This window comes from Cavia porcellus, unplaced genomic scaffold (genome assembly GCF_034190915.1).
Source record: "Cavia porcellus strain 051 isolate PalLab524CR breed Dunkin Hartley unplaced genomic scaffold, mCavPor4.1 scaffold_2, whole genome shotgun sequence".
NCBI lineage: Eukaryota > Metazoa > Chordata > Mammalia > Rodentia > Caviidae > Cavia > Cavia porcellus.
This window is the reverse complement of record NW_026947485.1, coordinates 97,604,619-97,618,619: the sequence shown is the minus strand read 5'-3', so window position 1 is coordinate 97,618,619 and position 14,001 is coordinate 97,604,619. Positions and strand designations below refer to the sequence as shown.

The 14,001-nt window shown below is 45.2% G+C and overlaps 1 protein-coding gene across 3 annotated transcripts in view; it reads left to right on the top strand.

Moving 5' to 3' along the window:
* The window catches only part of Fam53b (family with sequence similarity 53 member B), a 118,631-nt gene that overhangs the window by 55,018 nt on the left and 49,612 nt on the right, over positions 1–14,001 (top strand). For all 3 annotated transcript variants that reach the window (XM_063244896.1, XM_023561572.2, XM_063244895.1), the window contains exon 3: positions 6,058–6,839. In XM_063244896.1, the coding sequence (XP_063100966.1) occupies positions 6,058–6,839 (782 nt within the window). The remainder of the gene's footprint in view (positions 1–6,057; positions 6,840–14,001) is intronic.

Sequence of the window (14,001 nt, the reverse complement as noted above, 5' to 3'; positions counted from 1 at the left end):
CTCCCTATGTCCATGGCCTTTGCCACTGTTGAAAGAGTTATAGTTTGTGCAGAAGTGATGTTGAATGGAATGGTGGAGACCTTGGTAGCCTCTTCTCAGAGCCCTGTTGTGACTCTGTGTAGTGTGACGCTGGTGCCTAGCATGTGGGGCAATTTTCCATTAAAAACAGCCTCTATTCTTGTTTCTTTTGTCTGGTGACCTGACCCAACAAATAGCTTGCTATTCCCTGAGTGAAGCTAGGAAACTCAAGGGCTAAAGATAGCCTCAATTGTTTTTACTTTCTTATATTTTACTTCTCAATGTGCTAAAGATAGAAACAGTTACAATATTATCTGCACTGCTGACAGGACAAGTGGCCACCTGGATGGTGCTGATATACAGTAGCAGCCCTTTGCATTTTCAGAGTGTCTTAGACATAACTCTGTCCAGTCTCCTGACTGCTTCACAGGCAGCCATCTGGGCTGGGGGAGAGTTCAAGACACAGCACAAGTTAGACCTGCCTGGCTAAGGAAGGGTCACCTATGCCAAGGACAAAGGACAAGCAAAAACAAGCAAGCATTACCAGGCTATCTCTGTAGCTTTTGCGTACATTTTGTCATTGTTCCTTCCTCCATGCCACCCTCCTGAATGAGGTCTGCTGTGTGCCACACTCAGTGCCAAGTGCTGAACTGTGTTTGAGAGCTGGAGGCCCAGTAGGAGATGTAGGCATGTAAGCGGAGAACTAAGGTTTATCAGTGTGAGCCACATGATTGAGCCAATTGTGAGTGAGTTGGGAGGTGTATGGAAAAGATGTATCCTCAGAGGATGTTTGGGTGACTCCTAAGTGAGGAGTAAGTGGCTCTCTTGGTGGAAGGAGGATAAAGGCAGAACAACACTGTAGCCCTAGTGAAAGTGTGTAGGTCAGAAGAGCTCATTTTTGGGGAAAGATATACATACCTGCATTCACATTATGCTCTAGTTGAACCAATGCACTGAGTTGGGAGTTGAGTCTTCTCTATAACCATGAAATCTTATAGATTAAAATCATCAGGCTGCATAAACAGGATGGAGACAGTTCTGTGGGCAAGTAGGATATGTGCAAATTTACCATTCAGACCAGTACCCACCGGGGATTTTAATAGTTAGTTTCAAGACTAAGTAAATTGGAATCCAGCCCTCTGGATTTAGATTTTACCAATGTTCATTCCTGTAGTTTCATGATTAAAGAGTAGTTTCATAAGGAATTGCTGATTCATAAGATATTTTCAGGATTGTCTCTGTAAAACCAGGAGGGCTGTAATGTATAGGCTGATCAGGAATTTTTAAGAGGAGTTTTGACTCTTCATGATTCTTGTCTGACCTGCATTATCATAGGAAGTTTGGTATCTGAAGTGTAGGTTCTGCTAGGGAAACCATGGATGGACTGCCTCAGAAGCCAGCCCAAAACATCTGCATCCTTTTCAAGAGGCAGAGAATAATTAAGCTGGGCGTGCTGGTGCTTGTCTATAATCCCAGCGCTCTGGAGGCTGAAGCAGGAGACTGTCATGAGTTTGAAACCAGCATGGGCTTCTCCATAGTGAGTTGAAGGCCAGCCTGGACCACATAGCAAGACCTTGTCTAAAAAGAAAAGCAATGAGTAACTGCTAAGGGGCTGGACCTCAGTGAGTGGGCTTCAGATAGTTCTCTAGAGGCAGTGAGGAAATGTGACTGGAACAGGGGGCCCTGAGAGATCCTTTCTAGCAGCAAGATCATAGGATGGCCAAGGGAATAGAACGATGCTGCTAGATGAGGGTCACGCTCATGTTTATCTGGCTCCCCAGCCCCCTTTCTTCTCATTTCCTAGAGTTGGAGAAAATACCAGACCAGTGAAATAAAAATGGAACAGAATGTGGCATCCTCTGAGTACAGGACCAACTTGTTCAAATTTAATGGTTTTCTTGAGGCTTTCTTAATGGTTGTGTGCCCCAGGCAGCTAAACCCCAGCTCACACTAGCATCTTGGTGTACACTGCACTGTGGCGGGGTTCCTTCCTCAGTCTGCACACTCCTAGCCCCTAGGGTTGCTTCAGTGCCTTGACCCAAAAGGGAAGTTAATGGCCAGCAACTTCCTGAAAGTCCAAAGGAAGGTGAGGGTTAGGCCCTGACCCTGGCTGACTTCCTGAATTAAGTCAGACAGGACCATTGGGCTTAAGTGGGCACAGCCTTCATGTATTTGCTAATCCCTTTGTTCTCATAGAAAATTTATAATCTGTAGAGAGATAAAAACAAGAACATACATATTCAGCAGCTGCCTGCTAATCAGTTATTACTACTTTTGTTTATTTCCTTTTTATATTCACATGTAACACAGTGTGTGTTTTACTAAATACAAATCGTATGGTTTATATCCTGCCTTTTTATGTTAGCATCACATCATTAGCATTTCCCACATCATTACATGGTCATTGAGATGAGCTGCTTTATGCTCCATGTTATTCCCTGATACTTTGTTTATCCAGCTCCCTACCGTGGGACATTTAAATGCATTTACCACTTTATTGTTATTTTAGTGGATGTTATCATCCATAAATCTCTACTTTTTTCTGAGGATAACTTTCTTCTTTTTTTCATAACAAAGATGGTCATGACTCAATCAGTTTTAGTTTTTATTTCTTCTAATTTTACATTATTTTAGTTCACTAAACATTGACCTGATGACTAGTATGAAATTGAAACTGCTTTAAAAGAGTGATGCATACTTGAAGGGAATGCTTTCTATGGTAGTGAAGATCTCTTTGACCAATATGAAAGTAACTTGCAAAAAGATAGTTTTTGGTATTTGAAAGTAATTTTATCTAATCCCACTGAAGGAACATGTGTGTGGACTTGCCTTGGCTGGAGCCATGGCCAGGCCCTGGGAAGATTCCAAATGAGGTGAACTGGATGTGTCACTAGTGCTGCTTTATTTGCAGCTAGTCCACATTGGCTTACAGAAAGTCTCTTTCCCGCATTCCCAGCTTAGGAGACTCTTGGTGGGTGTAGCCTCTGTGTGGTTTCTCTTTATGTCCCTCGCCTACCATCCTGGTGTTTCAGGATTTATGTCTCCTGACTGTGGCAGGCTGCTCAAGTGGAAGGGACATCACGGACAACTCTGGCTCGGCTTTTCCTCTCACCTCCCCTTTTGCTGCATCATTTATCCAGCTTAAACCAGCAGAGTGGCTGCTGATTGTGGTGCTTCTTTCAGGGTGTCAAAAGTCAGCTTCCTTTGAAAATTATCTTGTCTCTTTTAAAAATTTTTATTGGTGCAGGTTTGCAGTCCATAATGATTATATTCCTTGTGGGAAGTTGGTACATGGACAGAACACATCCTCATTCTTTCTTCATCCCCTTCCTCTTCAATCCCTTCCCTTCCTCCCATCTCTTACTCTCCTTCCCCAAGAGAAAGATCTCTCTGCCAACTGTATATTACCCATCTTTTATTTTGCTCTTTATTTATATTTTGGGTTTTTCATATAAGAGAAAATGTGATACTTAAAATTGTACACCTTATGGTTTCAAGGTGTATCTGTTTTCCTACAGATGACTCGTTATCCTGTATGGCAGAATAGTGCCCCATTGTGTATAAATACCACATTACACTTACCCTTTCATCTGTTGATGGACATGTAGGTTACTTCCAAGACTTAACTACTATGAATTGTGCTACTGTACAATTTATCATAGCTAAACCTTGGAAACAGCCCATATGCCCTTCGATAGATGAATAGAATAGATAAATATATTTACACACAATGGAGCACTTCTCTGCCATGAAGAAGTATAAATTTGAATCATTTGGAGGCAAATGGATGCACCTTAAGACTATAATCTTAAGTAAAATAAATCAGACAGTGAAATCCCTATTTTCTAATGGTCAGTGATGAGCATTTCTTTATGTATTTATTTGCCATTTGTGCTTCCTCTGAGAAGTAACTATTCATTTCATGTATGCATCTTTTTATTGGGTTTTTTATTTTTTGGGGGCGATAATTCTTTTGAGTTGTTTCTACATTCTAGATATGAGTCTAGAATGTCTGTCTGGAAGTAGCTGGCAAAATTTTTTCCCATTCTGTAGGTTCTCTTCACCCTGTTGATTGTTTCCTTTGTTGTGCAGAAGCTTTTTACTTTTACTTTTACTTTGATGATCCTGTTTGTTGATTCTTGTTACTAGAACCAAGGATCTTGTAAAACTGGGATTCTGTTCCTTGCTTATAGAGATGACTTCAAGAGTTTTACCTATTTTATTTTTCAGCAGGTTGGTGTTTGTGTTTTAATATTCAGATCTTGATACATTGTGATTTTAGTTTGGTATGTGTGAAAGATAGGTGTCTAGATTCAGTCAAGAAGTATCTTTTTTTTTTTGGTCTTTTTGAGACAGGGTCTTGCTATGCAGTTCAGGCTGGCCTTGAGCTCACTTTGTAGCCTAGGCTGGTCTTGAACTTGCCACAATCCACTTGCCTCAGCCTCGCAAGTGCTGGGATTACAGAAATGTGCCACCACACCCGGCTCAAGTGGAGAAGTATCTTGTCTCTTGATGTCCTTTGTGAATTAGGAGTAGAACCAGAATAAAGGAGCTAAGTTTGTGGTTCTTGCTGCATAGAGCCTGGCTTTCATGTGGGTAAATCACAGTTTTCTGAATCTCAGCTGACCTATAAGCTTCTTGGGACAGAGCTAGTGTCAGGCTCACTTACGGTTCTTCCCAGCACTCTAGTATGATGAAGAGAGTATGGTCCTAGGGTCAGAACAAACTGGTTTTGCATCATGGAAGCTCTCTGTGACCCTGGGCCAGTTACTCAACCTCCACCAAGCCTTGGTCTTGCCCTCTGGACCTTGGTGGTCCTGCATGCAAAATACTGTGTGGATTGCATGGCACAGGGTGGAGCCTTAGTGACTGAGCCACATTGCTCGGAGGATTGGAGTTCATTTAAATACCCTGTGAACTTTTATTTCGTGTTTCCCTTCTGCTGCCTGCCTGAGTAAATGACTCAAGCCATTTACTTTTGCACATTTTATAAATATATGCAGGCTTGGAAGATAGAAGGTTGATTCTTGACAGCGTAGCATGTTTCCTAACTTTGCTGTTGTAAACTTGAATACAACAACCATGTCAAATTTATCTTTGCATCTCCTTGAATTCCCCGCATTAAGCCTGATTCTGTATTGAAAAACAACAAATAGTTCTTGAATATTTCACTAAAATAAAAGTTCAAGCGCAAATTCAAATGCAGTTTATAGGGGTAGTTTATTTATGTATACATTCGAGTCTAGACATGAATGTGTAAGTTCAAATTGTACCCTTAAGTCTATGCAGCCCAAGACTTGCTCTTATGGATTTTAATTACTTTAAATATCCCCAGTTTCAGCAAGAAGTCAGGTGAATGCACAGAAAGGGCTATAATTGGCCACTGTTGTGGATGTTGAACGTTTTGGTAGAGGGCACATAAATCCAAAAAAGATTCATTTTCTATTTTCAACAAATGATTTTTTAAAAAAAATAATTATTTTTTGGTGCTAAGGACCGAACCCAGGGCTTAAAGGTGGAATTTGGGTAAACTAACTGATATAGTACCCCAGCCCCATTTTGACCTTGGCCATCTGAAGTATCAGAAGGTTCTACTTGGTTGTGGTCTTCTGCCAGGGAATCCAATTTCACCCTAAGTACAATTAGGAACCCAGCAGGGACTTAACTAATACACTGCCCTGACTCTGCCACCACAGTAGCAGGGCAGGTTAGTTTCCCATTTGTAAGATGAGAAAGAATTCTGTGTAGAAGACATTGCCTTGCATTTGCCTGGGAGGCAATATGGTAATGCTGGAAAGAAAAACTGTATCAGAAACCCAAAGATTTATGTGAATCCCATGTCTCCCTCTACTTCCAACTCAACACATTGGGACTTGTTTCTTCTCTCTGAGCCTCAGTTTCTTATTTATAAAATGAGGCTGAACTGGATGAGTTTTAAGGGCTTTTCTGCCTCTAACATGCTATATGGAAAACATAGAGATAGAGGATTGGTGTTAAGGCCTCTCAAAACCTGTTTTCTCTTTGTCATTTATGCATCAGAAAATGACAGATGGCGAGACCTGGATAGGAAATGCCCTCTTCAGATTGACCAACCGAGTGCCAGCATCTGGGAATGCCCCCCTGAAAAGTGTCAGGACAGCTCATTGTGGCACCGAGAGGCGGTGACCACCTGTGCAGTGACCAGCCTGATCAAAGATCTCAGCATCAGTGACCACAATGGGAACCCCTCAGCACCCCCAAGCAAGCGCCAGTGCCGGTCACTGTCCTTCTCTGATGAGATGTCCAGCTGCCGGACGTCATGGCGCCCCTTGGGGTCCAAAGTCTGGACTCCTGTGGAGAAGAGACGGTGCTACAGTGGTGGCAGTGTCCAGCGCTACTCCAACGGTGCCAGCACCATGCAGAGGAGCTCCAGCTTTAGCCTCCCTGCCCGGGCCAATGGGCTCTCCTCACCCTGCCACCAGGCGGGACTGCACCACCGCTTTGGGGCACAGCCCAGCAGCCAAGGAGCCTTGGGCTCACCCCCCTGTGGACAGGCAGGCGACCCTTGGAGCCCTGACCCACACCCTGTGGGTGGGGGCCGTCTAGACCTGCAGCGGTCCCTCTCCTGCTCACATGAGCAGTTTTCCTTCACGGAATACTGTGTACCCTCAGCCAACAGCACACCTGCCTCAACGCCAGAGCTGGTGAGACGTTCCAGCGGGCTCTCCCGCAGTCGTTCCCAGCCATGTGTCCTTAATGACAAGAAGGTTGGTGTGAAACGGCGGCGTCCCGAAGATGTGCAGGAGCAGAGGCCTTCCCTAGACCTTGCCAAGATGGCACAGGTAAGTGCCGTAGTGGTGCAGAAGGGGCTTTAGAAGTTTTTTATGCGCATAGAAGCCTCTGCTGGTCCTGGTCTGTCCTGGCCAAGTGTACAGTGCTAGTTTACAGAGCTTATTTTAAAAATTCTGTACAAAGAAAGATTATTTCAAGTTGTTTTTTTAAAAGTGTCTTTCTCTCTGTTTAAAATGAGACATGCTCTTTCCCTGTGATGCTCTCTGTTAGTGGTACAAGAACAGACAGATGGTGAAAGGCAGGCGTCATAGGCATCACAGGTGGCCCAGTGTGACCAAACACTGTAATCCTCTTCCAGCCCTTCCCTGGAGCCCTTACTCCAGGACCCACCCGTGAGGCTGCTGTGTGACACACATGCACATTCATTGCCTCTCAGATTATGCTGATCCTAAGATCAGGGTCACCCTCATGGATTTAGAGAGGAAGGCAGTGGGGGTGTGGACATATTCCTTTGATTATGCTGTTGAAAATGCTAGATTGCCAGGGAATGTGATCAGCATCCTCTTTGTCACTTCTGTAACTGTTATTGCCATTCTGTAGTTAGACTACCTCTGGCCACAAACCTCTGTCCCTTGAACTTCATCCTCTTTGTCTTGGGGCTCTGCCTTATGCCAGTATCAATCTGATTGAGGTGACTTTCAGCTTGGTTCTAGGGTAGCCTCTGGGCTTGGGAGATGGCTGCATTTGTTTCATTCCATGGAGGCCACAGGGTATGAGCATGGTGGTAAGAGCAGAGTACATGTTTGTTTCCCTTGCCACTGACTTTGTGGATATGGAAGGGAGAACTGTTGGTTCTGTGTCCATCTAGATAGCCATGTTGCACAGTGTCCTGAGTTTGACTGTCATTAATTTTCCAGACCTATGAAGGGAAACACGAGTCACCTCTCACTGTGCAGAGATGGAGACCCTGCTGATGAGGATGGTTTCTGTGGGGTTAGCCATGCTCTTACACACCAGGACCAGATCCAGCGTAGGCATGCTTGTGGTGTCCACTGTCTTTCAGGTGAGGACAGTGTTTGTTCTTCAGGTTTTCTTCTCTCCCCTTTAATTTTCCTTCTAGCCTAGAGGACCCCACAAAAGAAGCAGTTCTGGTATGTCAAGTCAGGTGCATTTGTGGCCTCAGACTTCAGACTTTTGGGCTTCTTTTGCTCAAGACCCAAGGCCTGAATTGGGGCAGCCAGGGGGTGAGTTGGTGATATGCTTGTGTTTTCCCATGCTCATAGGCCCTACTTCTCGTCTAGTTTCTCAGTCTTCCATCTTTCCACCAGATGAGACCCTTTCTCCTTCTGGTGTAGCTGACATTTCTGACTTGACTTGCTGGACAATAGTTGGGCATATACATTGAACATCAAGGGAAAGTTTCCTTTTGCAGAGACTTCAAATAAGTAAAAAGGCTGGGAAAATGAGTTTTGGGTGACACCTAAAGGAAATTTAGAGCTCTGAGTTTTGGATAAGATACATAACGTAAGTTAAATTTTTGATGCTAAGCTTATTTTATTAGCTAATAAGCTAGAGTGGTAATAAAAACAGCTTACAAACGTTATTATATTTTACTAGCCACAGGTTGGACTAACACCACTGGCATCACTAGAGACATGTTCCATCCTTACTTGGGTAGAAACTTTAAAAATATATTATTTGATGGGGCCATGCCCAGATGTGTAGGCTGCTTCTTCAGCTCCAGGCAGGCCTCCAAGATCTGGGATAGTGTGCTGGAACCAGAGGAAGTTGCCTTAGTTCAGCCTGTCTGTCTTTAGTCGCCTGTTGAGCAGCTAGTTCTGTGCTAGGATGGAGCACAGGGAAGTGGTGGTGGTGGTGGTGGTGGGGGGTTAGGAAGGAAAGTGTGTATAACCAATGCCTGCAACCAAAGCCCTGATGGAGCCATGCACCCTATGTCATCTCCCACTGCACATCCTGCCCTCTCTATGGGGGTCTGTTTCTCTACCTGCTTCAGCTTCCCACTGGGTGATCTAAGGCTTTACGATGTGGGCTTTGCTTTCTAGGTGGCCTAGAAACCAGGCCTAGGGCAGTCCTTACTCAGCCAGGACCCTAATGTAGAACTTTGGGCCAGGGTACCAAACAAATAGGCATGTTACTGGTGTACATTGCCAGGGGATGGCTGGGGTTAGGCCTTTTATCTACAAATGTTGTCTTAGTCAGTTTTCTTTCATTGCTGAGACAAAATGCCTGACATCCAAAATTAAGGAAGGAAAGGTTTATTTAGCTCACAGTTTATGGAGGTTTTAGTCCATCTCAGCTGGGTCCAAGGCAGGGTGGCTCATGGCAGAGGGGCAGCAGTTAATGCTGGTAGAAAGCAGCAAAAGTGGAAGAGCATGGAGACAAATTCTTTCTGTCCCTTATGTTATATGTAGACTAGGGTGGGTGTATCATTCATACCCATAATCTCAGCAGTGAGCCATGAAACAATCACAAATTCTAGAAGCCTGTTCCCATGACTGTATTAGACTTTGGGGGACATCCAGACATAACCATAAAACAAACACTATCCTTCATGTACTGTGTACTATTCCTGTCTACCAGGAAGTGTGCAGCATCCTCCTTTTTATGGGAGAGAGGCTTGTAGGTGTCTTTGCATATCTATGGAAGGCTTGACCCAGGGTTGGCGCCAGCCCATACTCTTTTCATGGGCCTTCGATCTTGGTTTATACAACTGCGCCACTTGAGCATTCTTTGAAGCTCTTTTGCATAGGGGAGGGCAGAGAGCTCTGAGATCCTGACCCCACCTCTGTCTGTATCACAGCTCGTTTTAGTAGGATTAAGTAACTTGGGCCTTCACTTCGTGATAGAAGCAGGCATGACTTCAAGGCTTGTCCATTCCACTCCCTCCTGAGAAAATTGGTTCTGGTGGTCACTAGATCCACCAGGGCCCTTCTGGATGTGATGTGTACTTTTGGATCTGTATTTAGGAGGTGACAATGACACACCAGGAAACCTTCAGAAGAGGGGCAGGTGGTTGGAACACTCAGCACGTTGCTTAACATTTGTGTGCAGCAGACATTATCAGCACCAACACAGGAATGTGGAAGAAATAAGAAATAATGGGTATGGTTATACTGTGTTCAGCTTTGTGTGGGTGTATGTGCACATGTGTATTTGTGTATCTGGATAATCGTGTGTGGGTACATACACATGTATACACACATCACCCAATACACTGTCTTACACAAGGTGATGCTAACAGATACTTTCTACCATCATCATAGTCACAGGGCTTGCTGGTGGGCATAGACAACTCAGAACTGAGGTAGAGGTGCATGTTCAGGGGCCACTCAGTCTATTATAGGAACACTGTGTTTTCTTTTGTCCTTTTCCTGGCTTCTCTTTCTGTTCTTACCATTTGCTGCTTGTTGTTTGACACCTTTTCACCTCATTCTTTTTCTTTTGTGAATAGGAAGGAGCCTGCTACGATCTGCGGGCTGAGAGCTAAGAGTTATGAAATGGTGACAGAATCAGATTCACCTTCCACAAAAGGAAGTTGGCTGTATGTGAACATTCTTGTCTCATATCTTTTGCCCTTGAAACTAGGGTGGAAATACTGTAGGAGCTCACAAACAGTCCACCTTTTCTAGCCATATCCCTAATGGCCCTTGTCTCTTGTGTGAGGTTGAGACATAGGAGCTGGGTGCGGGTACAGATTGCTTTTAGCGCATGTCTTCTTAAATCCCAATGCCAAGATTGTAGGCAGGGGCACCAGACAAGGCTGCAAGATCCTGAGTGAGAGACTTTGACTGTAGTGAGGAGAGCCCTAAAGGGGAGAGTGACCCAAGTGCAGAACTGTTCAGCTTGACTCCATAGAGTGAGGTGCTTAAAGGCAGCCCAGAGCTCAGCGTGCTTGGGATCCTGCCTGGGTGTGATCCTGCTGTCCTCTCTGTGCTGCTTTTCATATCCTGTGGTCTTCTGAGGTTTCTGCTGCCTAAGGTTTTATGTGAAGCCATAGCCTCCCATTTGCACAAGTGTGTGCCATTGAGGGCAAGGCCTAGTCTGAGCACAGGAGTTGTCTATCAGCAGTACTTTTGCTGGCATTGCCAGTAACTGTTTATCTGAGATCTGGTGTAACTAGATTGGTTGTCTCCTGGCAAAACTTGAGCTATCTGTGGTCATATGTGAGTTGGGTGTGTGAGTAAAGATTATAGAAAAAGCAACAATTAGTAAGAATACTGGTTGAATGCCATGCCCCTGGGCATCCTAGTTGTTGTTTTATTTTTAACTCTAAGCTGGTCATCTTGAAAGAGAAACAAATTGTATTTTTCAACAGTGCTTCAAACAGAAGCAAGACATTCATAGGGAGGGGTCAGGGCATCAAAACAGAGATTTGATTGATTGCAGCTGCACACACATTTAGATCCTTTTTGCACCCCCTCCCCCCAACCTCTCTGAGGAGGCCTCAGAACAGGCAGCAACTGTTAAATTACCAGATGTTTGCGGAGTCCATGAAAGCTAGTTCAGGCAATTTGGGCTAGGAGCACAAGGTGAAAACCAGCATGGCAGCACATGTTTAGAAAGTCACTGAGAGCTGGGGTCCTACTGATGACAGCAAGAGACTGAGTTGACTAGGGCCGCCAGGCTGAGTGTTACACAGCACTCAGCAGAGGCCTGTGACATGTGCTTAGCAAGAACTCATGACTCTTTGCTGGGTGGAATCATCTGTGGCTAAAGCACCTTCTGGCTAGCTTTCTGCCATCTCCTCTGTAGGGTTTACCTTAAGGGTCAGTGGCCTTCCTAGTCACCATCTAGGTTGGCTCTCTGTGCCACAAGCTGCGTGACCGTATCCAGGTAGGTAGCCCTGGAAGTTGCAGGCAAGCTGTACTTTTCCTTGGTCAAGTGCCTGGGTTTTGGCCTGGTTGACTTGAGTCTTTGTGACCTTCTTCCCTGCCATTTGCTAGACACTTCATCTATTTAGATTGCCTGCTGCCTTGCACCCTTAGCCCCCTTTCTGCTGTGATGGGAACTGTGTTGATTGCAAATAGAATTCAGATTTGGATCACACAACAAACAACATGAAATGCACATAGGCTTAAGATCTGCTGAGAGAGGTGGGCTTGGAAAGCCTGAGAATTCCAATTGGAATAAAAGAAATGCTAACTAAAAGTAAAGGAAAAAGCCTTTGTAGGCATATAAGAGTAGTTGCTTCAGACTTGGAAGCAGCAAGGACAGACTTAAATGAAGGAAGAGTACCTGTAGGTCTTGGACTTTCCGAGTTTGTGGATGCTGAGCGGGGCATGTTGCATGTAGTCTTGATAGGCACTGTTAGTCCATCATGGCAGTCTTTTCAAAAGTGAACTCAAGAGGATGCCATCGAGGCAGTCTTTGCTGATTGATTGGTGTTGGAGCATGACCTGCCGTCTCTTCTCTGGTTCATCTCATTACCCCAGGGTGAGGCTTATAGTGTGCAGAGAGTTGACGATTTGCTCAGAGCTACATGGTTTGTCAGAGAGCCCCAGAAGGCAGGAACTGGAGCCTTCTGATCCCAGGTTCATTGTTTCTCCTATTGTGCCTGAGCATGGCTGAGAGCCAGCCCAGTTGGGCTTTCTTCATGACTTACACTCATGGGACATAGTGAGTGGTCATATGAAATAGGAGCATTGGGGTCAAGTGGTTTGGGGGCTCTGTCCCCATTTTACTGCTTTTGAGCCATGTGCCCTTGAGCCTTCAGGTTCACATTTGTAAAATGAGAATAACAATTTCTTTTGGAGGGGATGGGGAAGAGTTGTACAGCATGAATCCAGTACGTGGCTGACGTTTGAAAATTGCGGCTTTGACTAACCAAAAACTGAGGCCTTGCTCCACCAGCTCCTGCTGCGGTTCCCCAGGCACAGCCATTCTGGCCAGGCCCCTGAGCTTGCCACTGTTGACAGGCTCCTGCTGGCCATGGAATACGCTGAGATTGGAGAGCTTGACACATGGTATTTCGTTTCTTTCTGTTGGCGGTACTGTAGCACCAAGGAAACCTCTCCTTAGCTATCTGGATTGCTGTTAGCTGTCCCCAGTTGCCATTCATAGGTTGCATAAGCAATCTGGTTAAGGTAACTCGGATCCGGGCCCAGTGTTGACACAATAGCTTTGATCTCTAGGGGAAGAAAAAACTAAGAGTTAACTGGAAATGTGGCAGAGAGGCAGTTTTTATGTTACTTGGTGATTTTCCATGCCTCAACTGAGAGCATGGAAATTCTGTTTTTAAATTCTGTTTTCTTTAGTATTGGGAATTGAACCCATGGCCTCATTGCCACCCTAGCCTCAAACTTTTGTGATCCTTCTGCCTCAGCCTCCCAACAAGCTGGGATTATAGGTGTGCATCACTATACCTGGTAGTTGAAAGCCATTCTGAGCAGAAGAAAGGTGTTTGAGGTGATGAGGTGATGACACTGGGGGGCTTCTGGGTTTTTTGGATGGTTGCCCCTTCTTCCCAATACAGATGTCTGAATGAGAGACCCTGAAGCTCTGGAGGTATACTAGGAGACTCTAGGAGGCCATGACTTTGGGAGGCCACAGCCTAGACAGGAAAGAGAATGGAATCTGTCCAGCCCAAGCACCAGCTGCTCTGAGGCCATCTTCAGTCCTCCTTTAGGTGATAAGTGTGCTGAAAGCCTGTGGGCCCTCGCCTCTGACCAGCTCAACTCTGACCGCACACATTGGAGGTTGAGAGAAACCCTCATGTCATCCCCAGGTTGCTGAAGAAGAAACAGAGAACATGATCTGAGGAACAAGGGGGCAGAGGATACCTAGGGGAGTAGGCCCCGATGCTGGAACCCAGCTCACTTCTAATGTGAACAACTTAACTTCTTTGCTTCAGTTTCTCCCTTCCAGGAGGTAGGGTGGCAGTGCCTTCTCTCATTGTGTTAAGTGAGGTTGTTTGTATGATACACTCAGCACTCAGGACCCTGTGTATTCAGGACACATACTAAGAGTGTCATACTGGGACTGGATTTTAGAAGTAAGGGAGAAGTTTGTCAAATGTAGGAACTGCTTTTCCTTAGGTGTGAGTGATGCCCCTCTCTGAAGCTCTGAGAGTCTGTGCCTGTTCTTGTTCCCAGGGGAGGGGCTCAAGCCCAGAGGCCCCTGCAGTTTGCCCAAAGACCTTGTTGGATTACTGAGTTGTAGTGCTGGGGTCTGAGCCTGGTCTCTAACTCTGAG